Below are 22445 nucleotides of genomic sequence, written 5' to 3' on the forward strand. Positions count from 1 at the left end.
TTAACCTTTAAGTAAAAAAAAAAATTAATAAAAGTGTTCCATTGCAGACTTGACCGGAAGTGACGTCATGACGTCGCTCTGTTTCTTCAAGGCCATAGAGGTGATGAAATCGGATCGCCTGGCAGGTGGTTAAAGGCAGACAGACTGTGCATCTTGCACTCACATTCCCCAGAGCTTAGTGAATACAGAGTGAAGTTTCACTTTATAAAAAATACCCAATCACATGCAAGGAGAAAAAAAAAAAAAAGGTAGGAATTTTTGCTTGCACACGATTGGATGATGGAAATTGGCAAAGCTTCACCTCATTCACTAAGCTCTGGGGGAAAATGAGTGCAGCTGTACCTGCAAAGTACACAGTCTATTTGCCTTTTACACAAACCCCGAGGGGTGGCTTTACTAAACATACATGTGATCTGTTTAGGGATCGTCTTCCAGTCTCTACAATTCTCTGACTCTAAAGTTCTGTACTTGGGGGGGGGGGGGTAAGAATATGCATGCATCATACATACTAGGGGGGAGTAGATCTGGGGGGAATCCACAGCGGAGAACCATCTGGGGGGGGGAGTCCACAGCGGAGAAGGATCTGGGGGAATCCGTAGCGGAGAAGGATCTGGGGGGAATCCGTAGCGGAGAAGGATCTGGGGGGAATCCGTAGCGGAGAAGGATCTGGGGGGAATCCGTAGCGGAGAAGGATCTGGGGGGAATCCGTAGCGGAGAAGGATCTGGGGGGAATCCGTAGCGGAGAAGGATCTGGGGGGAATCCGTAGCGGAGAAGGATCTGGGGGGAATCCGTAGCGGAGAAGGATCTGGGGGGAATCCGTAGCGGAGAAGGATCTGGGGGGAATCCGTAGCGGAGAAGGATCTGGGGGGAATCCGTAGCGGAGAAGGATCTGGGGGGAATCCGTAGCGGAGAAGGATCTGGGGGGAATCCGTAGCGGAGAAGGATCTGGGGGGAATCCGTAGCGGAGAAGGATCTGGGGGGAATCCGTAGCGGAGAAGGATCTGGGGGGAATCCGTAGCGGAGAAGGATCTGGGGGGAATCCGTAGCGGAGAAGGATCTGGGGGGAATCCGTAGCGGAGAAGGATCTGGGAGGAATCCGTAGCGGAGAAGGATCTGGGAGGAATCCGTAGCGGAGAAGGATCTGGGGGGAATCCGTAGCGGAGAAGGATCTGGGGGGAATCCGTAGCGGAGAAGGATCTGGGGGGAATCCGTAGCGGAGAAGGATCTGGGAGGAATCCGTAGCGGAGAAGGATCTGGGAGGAATCCGTAGCGGAGAAGGATCTGGGGGAATCCGTAGCGGAGAAGGATCTGGGGGAATCCGTAGCGGAGAAGGATCTGGGGGAATCCGTAGCGGAGAAGGATCTGGGGGAATCCATAGCGGAGAAGGATCTGGGGGAATCCATAGCGGAGAACGATCTGGGGGAATCCATAGCGGAGAACGATCTGGGGGAAGTCCATAGGATTGTATGGTTGGGGCGGGTATAGGATTGTGTATAGGGGATTGTATGGTTGGGGCGGGTATAGGATTGTGTATATGGGATTGTATGGTTGGGGCGGGTATAGAATTGTGTATATGGGATTGTATGGTTGGGGTGGGTATAGGATTGTGTATAGGGGATTGTATGGTTGGGGTGGGTATAGGATTGTGTATAGGGGATTGTATGGTTGGGGTGGGTATAGGATTGTGTATAGGGGATTGTATGGTTGGGGTGGGTATAGGATTGTGTATAGGGGATTGTATGGTTGGGGGCGGGTATAGGATTGTGTATATGGGATTGTATGGTTGGGGGCGGGTATAGGATTGTGTATATGGGATTGTATGGTTGGGGTGGGTATAGGATTGTGTATATGGGATTGTATGGTTGGGGTGGGTATAGGATTATGTATAGGGGATTGTATGGTTGGGGCGGGTATAGGATTGTGTATATGGGATTGTATGGTTGGGGCGGGTATAGGATTGTGTATATGGGATTGTATGGTTGGGGTGGGTATAGGATTGTGTATAGGGGATTGTATGGTTGGGGTGGGTATAGGATTGTGTATAGGGGATTGTATGATTGGGGGCGGGTATAGGATTGTGTATAGGGGATTGTATGGTTGGGGGCGGGTATAGGATTGTGTATAGGGGATTGTATGGTTGGGGGCGGGTATAGGATTGTGTATAGGGGATTGTATGGTTGGGGTGGGTATAGGATTGTGTATAGGGGATTGTATGGTTGGGTTTTCATTACTGTTTTTAATTGGTTGAGCCAGATGGTCTTTTTTCAACCTATGTAACTGATAGGAGAATAGTCGATTCCCATTACAACATATCTGAGGACGGTCTGCAGGCCGAATGAACTTCTTCCTCTTTTGTGGATTGTTAGCAGAATGTCTGACACAGGAAATGCGTTGAGATATCTCCCGGCCTCTCACTATTTCTTCATCCAGGAGTCCACAGACAGAACACAATGGGGGAAGATTTACTAAACTCTGGTGCAGCTGTGCGTGGTAACCAATCGGCTTCTATCTTCATCTTCTTCAATAAAGCCAACAATGAGTCCTCGTTCACATTGGAGAGACTTGTCATGCGATTTGTCAGGTCAAATCAGTGCGACACCGACTTTGCACTGCCACATCGATTCAAAAAAAAGTAGTCCCTGCACTACACATCGATCTGAAAATCGACCCTGCACTACTTTCTCCGATTTCGGGTGCCGCTTGCATAGACGTCTATGGATGAAGCCGCACAGATGTCTTCCAAGTTACACCCGAAACCACGCTGACATGCGGCTATGAAATTGTGCGATTCCAGATGAGGTTGCAGGATTTCAAAGCCACAGTCAATGTGAACGAGGGTTCAAACCTGGAAGCTGATTGGCTCCCATGCACAGCCGCTGTATTTGTTTTTTGTTTTGCATAGAAGAGAAAAGATTACCCCCCCCCCCACACGTTTTTTTTCATTATCTGCTAGATCTGCCCGATTATTCGTTAAAAGATTGCGATCTCCATTCAACCCTTCTCATGATCCTAGTCCAGCATTACCAAGATCCATGTAACAAGCGCAGAGCCATTCCCTGCTCACAGCTGTGAAAAAAAAGAAAAAAGCAGCCCAGAATGTTTATCAACAACATTGCCCAGCACTGAAAGAGATAAAAAGAAACATTGTATTTTTCTGTTCATTTACAGATCAAAGGGATGAACTTTGCTCTGCAAATAAAGTCAGTTTAAAGTGATTGTTAAGTCTCCTTTTTTTTTTTTTTTATTAAAAATAACGAACATGTTATACTTTGCTGCTCTGTTGCAGTTGGTTTTGTACAAAGCAGTCCTGGATCCTCCTCTTCTCGGGTCCCTCTTCATTATTCCTGGCCCCTCCCTTCTGTTGGTTGCCCCCCATAGTAAGCAGCTTGCTATGGGGGCACCTGAGCCGAGTCACAGCTCCCTGTGTCCATTCGGACACGGAGCTGCGGAAAAGCCACGCCTCCTTTCTATTCTCATTGGCTGACTGTGTGCTTCAGTATTATTATTAACCACTTGCCGACCACCCCATGCAGATTTCCTGTGGCAGGGCACCTCGGCTGCACATATTCACATAGATCTACGCGATTATTTGCACGTAGTCTTGATTAGACACAGTGGGAGGCAGACTGCGGGAGGAGCTGGCTCGATCGCCGCCGGCCTCCCACGATCTTCGGGGAAACTGACAGGAGAGCCGCCTGCCTATGTAAACAAAGCAGGAGGCTCTCCTGTCAGACAGGCACAGAGAGTCTTTGTATCAATAAAATGTTAAATCTTTTATGAAAAATTACTTTGTATACCTACTGAGTGCCTTAAAAATCCCAAACCCAGAGGGGAATCCAATTTCACCTCCCCCTTTACATCAGGGTCCCCGTCAGAGTTCCCCCCCTTTACATCAGGGTCCCCGTCAGAGCTCCCCCCCTTTACATCAGGGTCGCCGTCAGAGCTCCCCCCCTTTACATCAGGGTCCCCGTCAGAGCTCCCCCCCTTTACATCAGGGTCGCCGTCAGAGCTCCCCCCCTTTACATCAGGGTCCCCGTCAGAGCTCCCCCCCTTTACATCAGGGTCGCCGTCAGAGTTCCCCCCCTTTACATCAGGGTCGCCGTCAGAGCTCCCCCCCTTTACATCAGGGTCGCCGTCAGAGTTCCCCCCCCTTTACATCAGGGTCCCCGTCAGAGTTCCCCCCCTTTACATCAGGGTCCCCGTCAGAGCTCCCCCCCTTTACATCAGGGTCCCCGTCAGAGCTCCCCCCCTTTACATCAGGGTCCCCGTCAGAGCTCCCCCCCTTTACATCAGGGTCCCCGTCAGAGCTCCCCCCCTTTACATCAGGGAAAGCTATAAGAAAACTACAAGCAGATGAAAGTTCAGCCTCCGTATCTGAGTATGAGAAGGCGGGGCTACGGCTATGAGAAGGCGGGGCTCCGAGCTATGAGAAGGCGGGGCTCCGGGGGACGTTGGATGTTGTAAAATCCTGGAACTCTCACGCTCAGGATCCTCATCAATCATGGCCGACCTTTGAGCCCGGGTCATACCTTAGATTCCTCAGGAGGCGGAGTCAGGAATTCTTCAGGTGACACAAAGGTGACACAGAGGTGACAAACGGATCACACAGAAATCATCTGATCCGGTCTGACAACATCCTACAGAGGAATGATTAACCCCATAGAGGCCGGAGCCCATTACAGCCAGAGGATTCCTATTTTTATCTATGCAGTCCTGAGATTTACACAGCTCTGGCAGCCGGTGATCGGACTTATTACAACCTGGTCACCCCTCCCCCACTCCCAGCCTGTGAATGGACGGGGGGGGAAGAGGCAGCAAGAGGCTGATGAGGTCATCTCTCTGCTCTCTCCTCCTGTCAGTACAAGTGCATGCACCACATCTGATTGGCTGCCCAATGCCCTCCACCTGTCAGCACCACATCTGATTGGATGCCCAATGCCCTCCCCCTGTCAGCACCACATCTGATTGGCTGCCCAATGCTCTCCTTCCTCTATCTGAGCTCTGCTGTACAAAAGATGAGAAGAAGCTGCTACTGAGCGATGTTCCAATACAGTAATAAAGATGGCGCCGGGGCCCCCCTCACACTGGGGTGTTGCTGGATCACTCCATGTGTTCAACCTGAGAGCCCCCCGGGGGTAATACCGATTACTGGGGGGATTAGTAGGTGGGAGGTATTGGTAGGGGGTGTAATATCTATTATTTGGAGGGGGGGGGCAGAGGAGTTATCAGTGGGAGGGTATATTGATTAATTTGGGGGGGGGGGGGTATGCAGTCCAGTCATCTGACCCCGCTGTGGGTATATATAGAGGTGGGGGACACACTGTACAATGCACTAATGGGGGAGGGGTGTATAGAGGACAATATACCATTAGGAAGGGGGTGTATGGGGGGCAATGCACTGATCATTGGGGGGAGGGGGGAGTACAGAGGACTATATCATTGGGGGGGGGGTGAGATGAAAGCACCCGGAGATCAGTCAGGTCAGTGGGGGGGGGGGGGTTATCAGTGGAAGAGGGGGGGATGTCTGGGGTGATGGGGGACACACAGAGGGGGATGGGGGGGGGTTATCAGTGGAGGAGGGGGGTGTCTGGGGTGATGGAGGACACATAGTGGGGGATGGGGGGGTACAGGAAAGGTGTTATCAGTGGAGGAGGGGGGGATGTCTGGGGTGATGGAGGACACACAGAGGGGGAGGGGGGATGGAGGAGTCCAGGCCTCTCTCTTACCCCGGATGATCTTCTCCTCCTCCTCCTCCCGCCGGCTCTCCGTCCTCTCTCCGGCCGCATTCCTCGCTCTCGCCATCTTCATCTCCCGGCTCACCACTTCCGCCTCTCCTTCACCCTCCGGAGCCGGCCGGTGTCACCGCGCATGCGTCCCCCGTCACCATGACAGCGCCCTGCGCACCGGATATCCGGGAGACCATCGTTCCGCTCTATGGTTGAGGAGAGCTCCTCCGTGCGTTAGGCGGGGACTAAGCTATGGTGGGCAGGGGCTATTCTGTACCAGGGGAGGGGCTCTTCTGTAATGTGGGCGGGGTCTCCAATATACTCACTGTCACTCCCCTGTGATGTGGGCAGGTCTGCTTTGTGGTGGGTGGAACTATTCTCTGGTGTGGGCAGGATCTCCTAAGTGGTGGGTGGAGCCTTCCTCTTGTGTGGGTGGGGTCTTCTCTGTGGTGGGTGGAGCCTTCCTCTTGTGTGGATGAGGTCTTCTCTGTGGTGGGTGGAGCCTTCCTCTTGTGTGGGTGGGGTCTTCTCTGTGGTGGGTGGAGCTCTCCTCTGGTGTGGGTGGGGTCTTCTCTGTGGTGGGTGGAGCCTTCCTCTTGTGTGGATGAGGTCTTCTCTGTGGTGGGTGGAGCCTTCCTCTTGTGTGGGTGGGGTCTTCTCTGTGGTGGGTGGAGCTCTCCTCTGGTGTGGGTGGGGTCTTCTCTGTGGTGGGTGGAGCCTTCCTCTTGTGTGGATGAGGTCTTCTCTGTGGTGGGTGGAGCCTTCCTCTTGTGTGGGTGGGGTCTTCTCTGTGGTGGGTGGAGCTCTCCTCTGGTGTGGGTGGGGTCTTCTCTGTGGTGGGTGGAGCCTTCCTCTTGTGTGGATGAGGTCTTCTCTGTGGTGGGTGGAGCCTTCCTCTTGTGTGGGTGGGGTCTTCTCTGTGGTGGGTGGAGCTCTCCTCTGGTGTGGGTGGGGTCTTCTCTGTGGTGGGTGGAGCCTTCCTCTTGTGTGGATGAGGTCTTCTCTGTGGTGGGTGGAGCCTTCCTCTTGTGTTGGCGGGGTCTCCTCTGTGGTGGGTGGAGCTTTCACTTTATGTGGATGGAGTCTCCATTATGGTAGGTGGTGCACTCCTTTGGTGTGGGTGGGGTCTGCTCTGTGGTTGGTGAAGCGTTCCTCTTCTGTGGGTGGGGTCTCCTCTATGGTGGGAAGAACTTTCCTCTGGTGTGGGCGGAGTCTGCTCTGTGGTGTGGGCGGGGTCTCCACTGTGGTGGGCGGAGTCTAACCTGTGGTGGGCGGATCAGGGTTTGATCTAGGTCAGGGACAACGTTTTTATACAGCGACATTAAAAAAAGATTATTTTTCCTGTTTTGGGTCAGTTTTTCTTTGCTAAAAAATAAATCCGGAGATATCCGTCACCATTTACCACCAAATGCAAAAACCAACCTGTCCTGAGAAACATGGCGGTACGATCCCCCGAGTAGGCGGAGTCCTGGGGATGATCCCTGCAGATTACTAACACGGGTCACAGCTGAAGAATTGTGTTCAGATGTTGGCATTTGTTTCACCTCCGTCATGAAGGGGTTATTATTCCTGCGTCAGAAGTTCCTGTTTATGTTCAGGCATGCGGCGTGGCACTGCACAGGTTTATGCATTACCCCCTGTGGTGTGAAAACTGACACTTCCTGTAGAAACTACATATCCCACAATCCCCGAGGCCTCCCCGTTTAGTGCAGGTGAGAGCAACACTGTCTTTAGATCTGACACAGACACAAGTAGGTGGAGCAGACATAAGTGGGCGTGGCAGACATAAGTCTGCCACGTCTGTAAATGACGTACGATCCTACATAGCAGGATGGTATGATCTCTGCAGTTACATCAGGGAGAATGACAGGCGGCTTTGTTTACATCAGCCTCCTGCCTTTCTCCCTCTCCAGCCGGAAATCGCGAGTGACTAGCGGACATCGGGTCCGCCGATCACACGCGCGGGGATGCCTGTGAACGTGCAGGGGCGGGAGCACGCTCGCTCCCATACGTCACTTTGCCTGCACGGGGCTGACCGCCGCAGTATATGTACTTGCGGCAGTCGGCAAGTGGTTAATGCAGACTTAGAATTTACCCTCCCCCTTATCCACATTCTAATGACATTATTAAATAAAATCTGTTTTGATTACATAGCTTATTATAGTCCCATTGATGGGTCTCTGTGCAATGCAGGCTGATAATTGCTGGTGGGAGGGGTCAGCGGGGTGCTGTACATAACTTGGTGCAAGCAGTGGGCCGGCTCTTGGGAGGAGTTAGGCAAAATATCATATTATTGTAACGGGTGGGTGTCAGTCTGGAGGAGTGGGCGTTCCTAGGCAGGCTGTATTTGCATGAAAACGCCCACATGTGATGCTGAACCTCATTGATCGAAAGATATGAAATCCAATGAACAAAAGGGGCGGGGCCAGGAAAAGTCAGGCTGAGGAAGAAAGAGCTAGATAATGCTGGACATCTTCCAGCCAGGAAATTAGGTGGGTTCTGATGAAAGGAGTGGGCGGACTCTTGGGAGGAATAATGCAAATATCTAAATGCCTTGAATCGGATTCCATCTGGAGAAGTGGGCGTTTCTAGGCAAGCTGTATTTGCATAGGTAACACCCACATGTGATGCTGAGCCTCCATATTTGGAAGAAGTGAAATTAATGAAAGGGGTGGGGCCAGGGACAGTCAGGCTGGGGAGGTAAGAGCTAGATAATACTGGACGTCATCCAGCCAGAAAATGAGGCGGGGCTCTATATGACTTGCTGCAGTTTCTAATGCACATTGTGAGAAGCTCACAGTGTGCGCTGATATCAGAGGAAGCCGTTTCAGTCCAGGAGAGGAGACGGTACACCTGTGCGAGACTGAAGGGGAGGAGCCGGTACACCTGTGCGAGACTGAAGGGGAGGAGCAAGTACACCTGTGCGAGACTGAAGGGGAGGAGCAGGTACACCTGTGCGAGACTGAAGGGGAGGAGCCAGTACACCTGTGCAAGACTGAAGGGGAGGAGCCCGTACACCTGTGCAAGACTGAAGGGGAGGAGCCCGTACACCTGTGCAAGACTGAAGGGGAGGAGTCGGTACACCTGTGCAAGACTGAAGGGGAGGAGCCCGTACACCTGTGCAAGACTGAAGGGGAGGAGCCGGTAAACCTTTGCAAGACTGAAGGGGAGGAGCAGGTACACCTGTGCGAGACTGAAGGGGAGGAGCCGGTACACCTGTGCAAGACTGAATGGGAGGAGCCGGTACACCTGTGTGAGACTAAAGGGAAGGAGCCGATACACCTGTGTGAGACTGAAGGGGAGGAGCTGGTACACCTGTGCAAGACTGAAGGGGAGGAGCCGGTACACCTGTGCAAGACTGAAGGTGAAGAGCCGGTACACCTGTGCAAGACTGAAGGGGAGCAGTCGGTACACCTGTGCAAGACTGAAGGGGAGGAGCCAGTACACCTGTGCAAGACTGAAGAGGAGGAGCCGGTACACCTGTGTGAGACTCATGGGGAGGAGCCAGTACACCTGTGCGAGACTGAAGGGGAGGACCCGATACACCTGTGTGAGACTGAAGGGGAGGAGCCAGTACACCTGTGCAAGACTGAAGGGGAGGAGCCGGTACACCTGTGAGAGACTGAAGGGGAGGAGCCAGTACACCTGTGCGGGACTGAAGGGGAGGAGTTGGTACACCTGTGCAAGACTGAAGGGGAGGCTGAAGGGAGGATTTAGGACCAACTCACACCTGAGCGACGCTGCAGTGCTTTTCTTTTTGTGGTGCGTTTTTGGAGCAGTGCCATTTTCTTTCAGTGGGGCTTCCTCCGTTCCAAAAAATATATAAAAACACACCAAAGAAGCTCATGCATTAAATTTTGGCACTGAGCAAAATATATTTGGATTTGTGCATTTTGCAGCGATTTTTGCATGACAGTTGCGGCAAAATTGCACTGCATTTGGTGTGCCATGAATAAATACTGGCACCTCGAGCACATTGTGCGTTTAGTTGGATTTCTGCCCGATATTCCAATACACTTAATGTGAACAGAGCCTTGAGTGCAGGCTTTTGATTTACCGATATTTCGGGAAAGTGCTGTACCGGGGTGATGGCTGCAGCTCGAGGCATCACCCCGGTACCAGTGTCCATAGCCGACGGTCGGCTGTCTTTACAAGGAGTGGGAGGGGACGTCCCCCCCCCCCCTCCCGCCGCCTTCCGTGGCTCGCCCGGGTCTCCTGTCCCACCGGGAGACCCGAGCATCCTACCTTCAACGCCGCCGTCTGACCCGGGTTTCCATTTCTTTGAATTCAGTGCCGCCGCGTATCCGGAAGTGATGTCATGACATGACATCACTTCCGGGTACTGGCGGCGTCAAATTAAAAAAACTTACAGCATTCAAAACAGCCAAACTTGGCGTTTTGAATGCTTTTAAGTGCAGAGGAGGGGGTTGGGGTCTTTTAGACCTCCAGATCCCTCCACAACAGTACCTGTAGACATTAAAAAAAAAAATAATAAATAATATATTTTTTTTTAATGTCCGAAAATATCGACCGATACCCGGTGACCAAAATATCGGTATCGGCGGTAAAAAAAACTATATCGGTCGAGCACTAATATATATATATACTGTATATAGTAACGTGGGGGATGGGGGCGCTTTAACATTTTTTTTCCCCTATTTATTTTGTTTTTACACTGTCCGTTTATTTATTTATTTTTTTTTATTGATCAATTTATTCCTCCCCCCATTCACACTAGCGCGACTTGTCAGGCGACTTGGTCGCCTGACAAGTCGCGGTGGGTCTCTCGCCATTGATTAGCACAGGACCCGTTCTAATAGGAGCGTCACAAGTCGCTCCGACTTAGAAAAAGGGTCCTGTACTACTTTGGGGCCACCTGGAGGCGACTTGCATTGACTTCAATGATATGAAGTCCGTGCATGTCGTGCCGAGGTCGCGGTGCACAGCGTGCAAATTTATTAAAAACAAAAAAGGAAAAAATATCATGTACATAAGTATTCACACCCTTGACATGACACTCAAAATTGAGCTCGGGTGCATCCTGTTTCCAATGATCATCCTTGAGATGTTTCTACTTGATTGGAGTCCACCTGTGGTAAATTCAGTTGATTGGAGATGATTTGGAAGGCACACACCTGTCATATATAAGGTCCTACAGGTAACAGTGCATGTCAGAGCACAAACCAAGCCATGAAGTCCAAGGAATTGTCTGTAGACCTCAGAGACAGGATTGTATGGAGGCACAGATCGGGGGAAGGGTACAGAAACATTTCTGAAGCATTGAAGGTCCCAATGAGCACAGTGACCTCCATCATTTGTAAATGGAAGAAGTTTTGAACCACCAGGACTCTTCCTAGAGCGGGCCCCCTGGCCAAAACTGAGCGATCGGGGGAGGAGGGGTCAGGGAGGTGTCCAAGAACCCGATGGTCACTCTGACAGAGCTCCAGCATTTCTCTGTGGAGAGAGGAGAACCTTCCAGAAGGACAACCATCTCTGCAGCACTCCACCAATCAGGCCTGTATGGGTGTGGCCAGACGGAAGCCACTCCTCAGTAAAAGTCACATGACAGCGGGTATCAGACCCCTGGCCTTCTCATCCACCTCGTGATCAAAGACCAAGCAATCTCACACCCTGCCGTCACTTGCGTAACGATGACAATCTCATCTGCACCCGGCACACAGATTGTCCAGCTTGCGGGACCACAATCTAGATGCCAGCAGACTGAGAGCGATTGTCACCGGTGTAATTAAACAATTAACCCTTTCTCTGCCACCACCTCTACGTTATAATGAGCCTAGAGGACGCTCGTGATTTTACAAATATCAATTATGACTTTAGAATAACAGTCTGTAACACACACTGCCACCTCAGACAAGAATGTTTCAGATAGGTTAGCCTAAACAGTAGCGCGCTTTCAGGAGGCAGGTTCTTTTGGGTCAGTTTGCGTTCAAGAGCTTAGAGACAAAGTTAACACTTTTCAAAATAAGGTTTAATTATAAGAAAGGTTAAAATTGGTGCGAATAAAAATATTTACAGAAAAATGGGTTACAAAGAAATAGAGACACAGTACAGCAATTTAGAAATATGAGAATAAAGAATGAAAATACTTGCATTAAAACGGTTTTGGTATTACATTAGTTTCAGAAGCTGAACAGGTATGATTGGTTCCCCTTGGGCGATGTTATGGCTTCGATGGTAGGATGAGAACTGAGCTCTCCATCAGTTCCTGCCCTTTTTCACTGACCCCCCAGGGGGTGTCACCAGAAGTACTTGGCCAATAGGCTCTGTGTCTGTAAACTGCTAAGGGACCTCCCGGTTTGACAGATTATTAAAAGCACTCATATCTCGAGGTATGTAACGGTTACATGCTTGAAACCGATATTTTATGGTCCGGTTTTGAATGTCCTATCTTTAGACACTAAACATGGGTTATCTCGGAATAACCTCTGACCTGTAAGGCACCTGATCGCTAGCTTGTCTTTCCTAGGCATGAAGGTGTTCAAGTTTGATCTTAATTCGATTGGTATTTTATCTGGCATTCAAATATATATTTTCTAGAGACATATCTTGCTTGTGTATGAAGTTAGGAAGTTTTGTGGTTTACTGTGTCATTTTCGAATGACCTAGGAGCCATATGGCTGTGTTCAGATTACCAATTAACTCTAGAGCACGAGGAGATGGAATGTCTGGTGGTCAGTCTGCTTGTGTATCTTAAAGGTGTGAAAAGTGTCAGCTACGCAGGAACCTGCATTCGGTGACCCTAATTGAGGAGGGGTAGGGGTGAATGAGTGCCTTTTGGTTCCACTGATTAGCGAAAGGTGGGGGCTCCTTTCGCTCAAGGAGCCTGGGTCACTAAACAAAATGGATGCCGAGGACAAGATGGTGTCCTCACGCAAGATACCATTACAGCCTGGAGTTTGCCAAAAGGCACCTGAAGGACTCTCAGACCATGAGAAACAAAATTCTCTGCTCTGATGAAACAAAGATTGAACTCTTTGGCCTGAATGGCAAGCGTCATGTCTGGAGGAAACCAGGCACTGCTCATCACCTGGCCAATACCATCCCTACTGTGAAGCATGGCGGTGGCAGCATCATGCTATGGGGGTGTTTTTCAGCGGCAGGAGACTAGTCAGGATGGAGGGAAAGATGAATGCAGCAATGTACAGGACATCCTTGATGACAACCTGTTTCAGAGCGCTCTGGACCTCAGACTGGGGCGAAGGTTCATCTTCCAACAGGACAACGACCCTAAGCACACAGCCAAGATAACAAAGGAGCGGCTACGGGACAACTCTGTGGATGTCCTTGAGTGGCCCAGCCAGAGCCCAGACTTGAACCCGATTGAACATCTCTGGAGAGATCTGAAAATGGCTGTGCACCGACCCTCCCCCATCCAACCTGATGGAGCTTGAGAGGTCCTGCAAGGAAGAATGGGAGAAACTGCCCAAAAATAGGAGTGCCAAGCTTGTAGCATCATACTCAGAAATACTGGAGGCTGGAATTGGTGCCAAAGGAGCTTCACCAAAGTATTGAGCATTGAGGGTGTGAATACTTATGTACATGGGAGTTTTAATAACTTTGCAAAGATTTCAAACTTCTCTCAAGTTGTCATTATGGGGGATGTTTGTAGAATTTTGAGGAAAATAATGAATTTAATCCATTTTGGAATAAGGCTGTAATATAACAAAATGTGGAAAAAGTGAAGCACTGTAAATACTTTCCGGATAGACTGTATATATATATATATACAGTGGGTACGGAAAGTATTCAGACCCCCTTAAATTTTTCACTCTTTGTTATATTGCAGCCATTTGCTAAAATCATTTAAGTTCATTCTTCTTCCTCATGAATGTACACATAGCACCCCATACTGACAGAAAAACACAGAATTGTTGACATTGTTGCAGATTTATTAAAAAAGAAAAACTGAAATATCACATGGTCCTAAGTATTCAGACCCTTTGCTGTGACACTCATATATTTAACTCAGGTGCTTTCCACTTCTTCTGATCATCCTTGAGATGGTTCTACACCTTCATTTGAGTCCAGCTGTGTTTGATTATACTGATTGGACTTGATTAGGAAAGCCACACACCTGTCTATATAAGACCTTCCAGATCACAATGCATGTCAGAGCAAATGAGAATCATGAGGTCAAAGGAACTGCCTGAAGAGCTCAGAGACAGAATTGTGGCAAGGCACAGATCTGGCCAAGGTTACAAAAAGATTTCTGCTGCACTTAAGGTTCCTAAGAGCACAGTGGCCTCCATAATCCTCAAATGGAAGATGTTTGGGACGACCAGAAACCTTCCTTGAGCTGGCCGTCCGGCCAAACTGAGCTATCGGGGGAGAAGAGCCTTGGTGAGAGAGGTAAAGAAGAACCCAAAGATCACTGTGGCTGAGCTCCAGAGATGCAGTCAGGAGATGGGAGAAAGTTGTAGAAAGTCAACCTTCACTGCAGCCCTCCACCAGTCGGGGCTTTATGGCCGAGTGGCCCGACGGAAGCCTCTCCTCAGTGTAAGACACATGAAAGCCCGCATGTAGTTTGCTAAAAAAACACCTGAAGGACTCCAAGATGGTGAGAAATAAGATTCTCTGGTCTGATGAGACCACAATAGAACTTTTTGGCCTTAATTCTAAGCGGTATGTGTGGAGAAAACCAGGCACTGCTCATCACCTGTCCAATACAGTCCCAACAGTGAAGCATGGTGGTGGCAGCATCATGCTGTGGGGGTGTTTTTCAGCTGCAGGGACAGGACGACTGGTTGCAATCGAGGGAAAGATGAATGCGGCCAAGTACAGGGATATCCTGGACAAAAACCTTCTCCAGAGTGCTCTGGACCTCAGACTGGGCCAAAGGTTTACCTTCCAACAAGACAATGACCCTAAGCACACAGCTAAAATAACGAAGGAGTGGCTTCACAACAACTCCGTGACTGTTCTTGAATGGCCCAGCCAGAGTCCTGACTTAAACCCAATTGAGCATCTCTGGAGAGACCCAAAAATGGCTGTCCACCAACGTTTACCATCCAACCTGACAGAACTGGAGAGGATCTGCAAGGAGGAATGGCAGAGGATCCCCAAATCCAGGTGTGAAAGACTTGTTGCATCTTTCCCAAAAAGACTCCTGGCTGTATTAGATCAAAAGGGGGCTTCTACTAAATACTGAGCAAAGGGTCTGAATACTTAGGACCATGTGATATTTCAGTTTTTCTTTTTTAATAAATCTGCAACAATGTCAACAATTCTGTGTTTTTCTGTCAGTATGGGGTGCTATGTGTACATTCATGAGGAAGAAGAATGAACTTAAATGATTTTAGCAAATGGCTGCAATATAACAAAGAGTGAAAAATTTAAGGGGGTCTGAATACTTTCCGTACCCACTGTATATATATATATATATATATATACTGTATACTGTATACTGTATATAAGTATTGAGGTCGGCAAGTCGATAATCGCACTGAAAATCACAGCAATATCGCAGTAGCGTGAATAGAACCTTAACCCCTTCCCGCCCATATGACGTCCTCAGTTGGCAGTGGTTATACTGGGATGATGAATGCAGCTACAGGCATCATTCCGGTATTAAAATTTTCAGCCGGCGATTCCCTCTTTACCAGAAGTGATTTGAATTGGCGGTGGAAGGAGTCCTTCGCCCCCACCCCCCCCCCCCCCCCCGCCGCCGTCCGATCGCGGAGCCGGTGAGCACTCTGACGGGCAGCGATGGCTGCACAAAATGCACAGAACAGAGAGGAACTGAGGCTTCTCCTCCCTCATTGTGACCCCAGAAAGGATCTCGTTGTTCTGCTGTTAGCAGCCAGTAAAGCTTTCTTCACATATTGGTGTCCCGGATAGCAGGCAGAATCGACAAGATTTTTTTTATTGGGAATGTTATATAGCAGAAAGTGAAAAATATTGTGTTTTTTCCCAAATTGTCACACTTTTTTGTTTATAGCGCAAAAAGTAAAAATTGCACAGGTGATCAAATACCACCAAAAGAAAGCTCTGTTTGTGGGAAAGAAAGGACGTCAATTTTTTTTGGGTACAGCATCGCACGACCACGCAATTGTCAATCTGTCCGCCGCAATGTTGCAGTACCGCAAAAAAATCGCAGATCGCCACCATTACGCGTTAAAAAAAAACAACAAAAATGACAAAAATCTTTCCCTTTGTTAGTAAACACGTTTTACCAAACATATGTAGCATAAAACAAATTGTGTGAAACAAAAAATGTGAAAAATATTATTATTTTTGCAAAATTTACGCTCTTTTTTTGATATAGCGCATGATCAAAAAATCGCACAGGTGATCAAATACCACCAAAAGAAAGCTCTGTTTGTGGGAAAAAAAGGACATCAAATTCGTTTAGATAAAGCGTCGCACGACCGCGCAATTGTCCGTTAAAGTCACGCAGTGCCGAATCGCAAAATAGGCCCTGGTCAGGAAGGGGGTAAAATCTTCCGGGGCTTAAGTGGTTAAGGGGGAAAATCTTCCGGTCCAGAACTGGTTAAACACATCAATACCGGGCACTGTCACCCCCTTCCTGCCCGGGCCAATTCTCAGCTTTCAGCGCTGTCACACTTTGAATGACAATTGCACAGTCATGCTACACTGTACCCATATGACATTTTTATCATTTTATTTTTTTTTTTAGATAAGAGCTTTCTTTTGTTGGTATTTTTCACCACTGGAGTTTTTATTTTATGCTAAACAAAAATTAAAAAAAGAAAATTTTGAAAAGAAAATACGTTTTTCCTAGTTTCTGATGTAAATAAGTAATTTTTCTCCTTCACTGATGTGGGCTAATGAGGCTGCAATGATGGGCACTGATATGCAGCACTAATCGGTGGCACTGCCAGGCACTGATAATGTGGCACTGCCAGGCACTGATAAGGTAGCACTGATATGCGGCACTGATGGGACTGCACTGATAGGCACTGATAAGGAGGCACAGATATGCAACAGTAATGGGCATTGATAGACAGCACTGATGAGGCTGAACTGATGGGCACTGATAGGCACTGATAAGGAGGCACTGATATGCAGCACTTGATGGGCATTGATAGACAGCACTGATGAGGCAGCACTGAGGGACACTGATGAGGTGGCACTGGTGGGCACTGATGAGGTGGCATTGATATGTGGCACTGGTGAGGTGGCACTGATGAGACTACACTTATGGGCACTGATGAGGTTGCACTGATAGGCACTGATAAGGAGGCACAGATATGCAGCACTGATGGGCATTTATAGATGGCACTGATGAGGTGGCACTTATGGGCACTGATGAGGCTGCACTTATAGTCACTGATAAGTAGGCACAGATATGCAGCACTGATGGGCATTGATAGACAGCACTGATGAGGCTGCACTGATGGGCACTGATAAGGAGGCACAGATATGCAGCACTGATGGGCATTGATAGACAGCACTGATGGGGCTGCACTGATAGGCACTGATAAGGAGGCAGAGATATGCAGCACTGATGGGCATTGATAGACAGCACTGATGAGGCGGCACTAAGGGACACTGATGAGGTGGCACTGGCGGGCACTGATGAGGTGGCATTGATATGTGGCACTGATGAGACTGCACTGATGGGCACTTATGAGGCTGCACTGATAGGCACTGATAAGGAGGCACAGATATGCAGCACTGATGGGCATTGATAGACAGCACTGATGGGCACAGATGAGGCTGCACTTTTAGTCACTGAAAAGTAGGCACAGATATGCAGCACTGATGGGCATTGATAGACGGCACTGATGAGGAGGCACTGATTGGCATCTCTAATGGCCACTGATTGGCTTCACTGGTGAGCAGCACTGGTAGGCACTAATGGGCATCACTGTAGATCACTGACAGGCATACCAATAGGGAAGATCTCCCCTGTGAGGAAAGCCGCTTATTGTCTCTCCTCTCCTTTCCTCATGCGCTGTCAGTGTGAGGAGAGGAAAGCCGATAACCGGCACTTCCTATTCACACTGTGATTGGACACAACTGATCACGTGGTACGTCATAGGCTCTTTACCGGGATCGGTGATGCGGTGCGTCCGATGGGCACACCGTACCACAGATCGCTGTGCTGCATGCCCCCGGGGGCCACCCGAGTGACCCGTCCTGAAGGACGTCATATGACATCCAGTCAGAACAATAAAGCCCCCGCCTGGCTGTCATTCTGCTATAGGCCGGGCAGGAAGGTGTTAAAGCGTGACATATTAGGTATCTGTTTACTCGGTGTAACATCATCTTTTATATTTTACCAAATGATTGGGTATTATATTGTGCTCGTGTGCAATAGGATTCATAAAATTGTATTTTTCCCCCAACAAAAATGTGTTTGAAAAACCGCTGCGCAAATACAATGTACCATAAAAAAAATTGCAAAACTCTCCATTTTATTCTCCTGGGCCTCTGCTAACAAATGTTTGGGGGGTTCTAAGTCATTTCTAGCACAATATAAGAAATTGGTCCGGTAGGGAAGGGGTTATTCCCTATTTCCCTACAATCCTATTATAGAAAAGGAAACATTGTATACATAAAGATACAATGTAACGTTCATTATACTGATGTATTCTGATAAAGACTTTTGTGTATGTGCTGTGTGTGACACGCCCTCTGGAACCGATACAAAGGCTGGTGGGGGTTGGGATTCTGTCTGCACAGATTGTCTCTTCCAGTTCCATTCTCGTCTTCTCATTCATGAACATCTCTGCCGTCCACCTTGAGTGTCAGCTCACACCTACACCCCCCGCCAGCCACAAATAGTGCTTCTATATAAAGCCGAGTGGGTTTGTGACACCGGGGATGTGAGCCGTCTCATCCGTCTCCACATCTGAGATCTCTGATCTGAGAAGGAAGGAGCGAGGCCGGCGGGGACGACACGTACCGGGGCGGGGTACAAAGATTGGAAATGTGGGACCTCATTCGCCTTCATTCATCTTCTCCGGCTGTCATACATTCACCTCTTTGTATTAAAGTGTAACTAAAGACAAAACGTTCTTTGGTTTTGGATACATTTGATCATTAAATTAGGTTTGTATTGCTGTCTGCACCCCCGTTAGGGAGATTCACCCCCTATATTTCTCCTGTCCAAAAGGAGAGAAAAAAGAAAACTCAAATATTGGGTTGTCACCAGAACAGGAAGTGAAGGGAAATCTTCCAATGGGGACACTACTTCTGGGATCCCCTCATTTTGGAGGGATTTCCTCTCACTTCCTGTTTTGGCTGTGGGACAGGAAGTGAAGGGAAATCTCTCCAAAGGGACACTAGTTCTGGGATCCCCTCTCTTTGGAAGGATTTCCTCCCATTTCCTGTTTGGCTATGGGACAGGAAGTGAAGGGAAATCTTTCCAAAGGGACACTAGTTCTGGGATGCTCTCATTTTGGAAAGGTTTCCTCTCACCTCCTATTTTGGCTATGGGAAAGAAAGTGAAAGGAAATCTTCCAATTTAGACACTAGTTCTGGGATTGCCTCACTTTGAAAGGAATTCCTCTCACTGCTTGTTTTAGCTATGGGACAGGAAGTGAAGGGAATTCTTGCAATGGGGACACTAGCTCTGGGATTCCCTCACTTCCTGTTTTGGCTATGGGACAGGATGTGAAGAGAAATCTCTACAATGGGACACTAGCTCTGGGATTCCCTCACTTAAGAGGGATTTCCTCTATGCTCCTGTTTTGGCTATGGGACAGGAACTGAAGGAAAATCTTCCAATGGGGACACTAAGTTCTGGGGTTCCCTCAGTTTGGAGTAATTTCCTCTAACTTTTTGGCTATGGGACAGAAAGTGGAGGGGAATCTTCCAATGGGGAGTCAAGTTCTGGGATTCCCTCACTTTGTAGGGATTTCATATCACTTACTGTTTTGGCTATAGGACAGGAAGTGACAGGAAATCTTCCAATGGGGGCATTAGTACTGGGACTTCCTCATTTTGGAAGAATTTCCTCTCACTTCCTGATTTTCCTATGGGACAGGAAGTGAAGGGAAAACTCTCCAATGTGTATCTAATTCTGGGATTCCCTCACTCTGGAATGATTTCCTCTCACTTTCTGTTTTGGCTATTGGACAGGAAGTGAAATCTCTCCAATGGGACACAGATGGCCAAAAAATAAAAAAAGCCCAGAATTTTAACCCCTATTTTGCTCCATCCAAAATAAAAAAAAAGTTTCTTCAAGGCTGCAGCCATGCTATAGCGTCTTGTAAATGGGTGCATAATTAAGCGTTTCTGCGCACAATTAAAAAATGCATGTGGTGCTCGCAGTGCCATATACTGTTAAAGGCTCACCGATAACTGCAGAACAGACGCTTTGCATGGAAAAAACGCATCAAAAATATGGAAAATTGCGCATCTGAACCCACAAAGCTTGACGATCGTATAAATGCATGAGCTGCTGTGCCGGGTTTGTCACATTTCAGCATCCCGTTGTATTGTATAGGCTTCCCTGTGCATTATGAGTGACAACTCACAAGAAAAGCGCACATGCGGGTCATGACTTTGTTCGAGGTCAGAAAACGATTTCATGTAAATGCCCCGGGCATTTTCTGACATAGTATATTTACATGTAAAATTGCTAAAAAATAACTTAGAACCCCAAACGTTATATTATTTTTTTAGCAGAGGCCCTACAGAATAAAATAGTGGGTTTTGCAATTTTTTTATGTGACACCGAATTTGCGTAGCGGTTTTTCGAACGCAGATTTTTTTTTTGGAAAAATTCCTACAAATAGAAATCATAATTTTTCACTTTTATACCTTGCTGTATTTTTTATTGCAATATGTGTCCATTTAAAATTATTTTCTGTTCTATTCTTTTATTTTCTATTCTATTCTTTTCTGTTTTGTTATGTTGTATTCTATTCTTTTATTTTCTATTTTATTATGTTTTATTCTTTTCTATTCCTTTCTATTCTATTCTGTTATTTTATTTTTTATTCTATTCACTTCTATTCTTGTATATTCTTTTTACATCTATTCTATTATTTTCTCTTCTATAAAGAGACCTAAGTAGGAATCATCATCCTGTATCACTTTTATACCTTTCTATATTTATTGCAATATGTTCCCGTTTCGAATTCACATAATGTGTTTCGTTATATTTAGTTTATTTCAGATTCGTTGAAATGTGTTACTGTTGTGATCCGGAAATTTGGATAATCCCGAAAATTGCTTCTGAATATGGATTCGTAATGAAACAAATTGCACATCTACCATTCTTTTCTATTCTAATTTATTTATTTTTAATTTTGGGAAATGGTTATATTCTTTTATTCTCTATTCTATTATTTTCTATTCTATTTCAAATGCAAATTTCAGATGATGGATATATTATTTCTATTTTTTATTCTATTTTATTTCTTTGTATTCTTTTCTATTTTATTCTGTTAATTTATTTTCTATTATATTTTATATTCCATTCCTTTGTTTTCTATTCTATGTTACTCTATTCTTTTATTTTCTATTCTATCCCTTTTTTGTTCTATTATATTTTTTTTCTATTCTTTTTTTTTTTTTTATTCTGTTCTGTTTTACTATTATATTCCATTATTTTTTCCTATGCTATTCTTTTGTATTCTATTGTATTATTTTCTATTCTATTCCTTTGTTTTCTATTCTTTTTAATTCTCTTCAGAAATTCAATCAGAAAACGATTCAAGTTTTGTCAGAATTTTTGATTCGTTATTTCGGATTAATTTCAAGTGTTACTAAACCCACAACAGTAAAATCAGTCTGTATATGCAGTAAAGCATGCTTGTTATACTCACTGTGGAACCTAAGAGGGTTAATCTTGCTCATTGTGTAAAAAGGCTGTTTGATCCTGTATGCACAGACCCTCCCCTTCTTGCACTGACCCCAAAACATGTCTGGGGTCAGTCTGCACATGCTCAGTTTGGTGTGTATTGCTAGAGAGTTTTTTTTTTTCTTGGGAGAGTCCATGTGATCAGCACAGGGCCAATCAGCACTGTCCAGACAGAAGGTCGGGGGTCCTGCAGCCTCATAGCAGTCAGAGGATGATAACGATATGATAACGTTCTCTACATGTTTCGCGCTACGGCGCTTCTTCCGCAGAGTATCATTAACCACTTTACCGCCGGAGGATTTTCCTGATTTACGTCCAGGCCACTTTTTGCGATTCAGCACTGTGCGACTTTAACTGACAATTGCGCGGTCATGCAACGCCGTAACCAAACGAAATTTACGTCCTTTTTTTCCCACAAACAGAGCTTTCTTTTGGTTGTATTTGATCACCTCTGCGATTTTCATTTTTTGCGATATTAATAAAAAAAAGCATCAATTTTGGAAAAATAACAATATTTTTCTACTTTGACAGTTAAAAAATATCCAATATATTCAATTTTTGTCATATATTTAGGCCAAAATGTATTTAGCTACATGTCTTTGACAAAAAAAATCTCAATGAGCGTATTTTTAACCGCTTTAAGACTGGAAGATTTTACCCCATTCCTGACCAGGCCATTTAGCGATTCGGCACTGCGTTATTTTAACGGACAATTGTGCGGTCGTGCGATGCTGTACCCAAATTAAATTTATGTGCTTTTTTTCCCCACAAATAGAGCTTTCTTTTGGTGGTATTTGATCACCTGTGCGATTTTTACTTTTTGCGCTATAAACAAAAAAAGAGCGACAATTTTGAAAAAAAAAGCAATATTTTTCACATTTTTTTATATGAAATTCCCCCCCAAAAAATGTAAAAATCA

The 22445-nt window shown here is 46.9% G+C and overlaps 1 protein-coding gene across 1 annotated transcript in view; it reads right to left on the reverse strand.

Annotated features, from left to right (window-relative positions):
• The window catches only part of TMEM41B (transmembrane protein 41B), a 37898-nt gene extending 31993 nt beyond the window's left edge, over positions 1 to 5905 (reverse strand). Inside the window, exon 1 of the mRNA XM_082270755.1 lies at positions 5728 to 5905. Coding sequence (XP_082126881.1) covers positions 5728 to 5809 — 82 coding nt within the window. The 5' untranslated portion in view covers positions 5810 to 5905. The remainder of the gene's footprint in view (positions 1 to 5727) is intronic.
• Positions 5906 to 22445: the final 16540 nt, after the last annotated feature.

The sequence above is a fragment of the Pelophylax lessonae genome (assembly GCF_965119305.1).
Source record: "Pelophylax lessonae genome assembly, chromosome: 10".
NCBI classification, from domain to species: domain Eukaryota; kingdom Metazoa; phylum Chordata; class Amphibia; order Anura; family Ranidae; genus Pelophylax; species Pelophylax lessonae.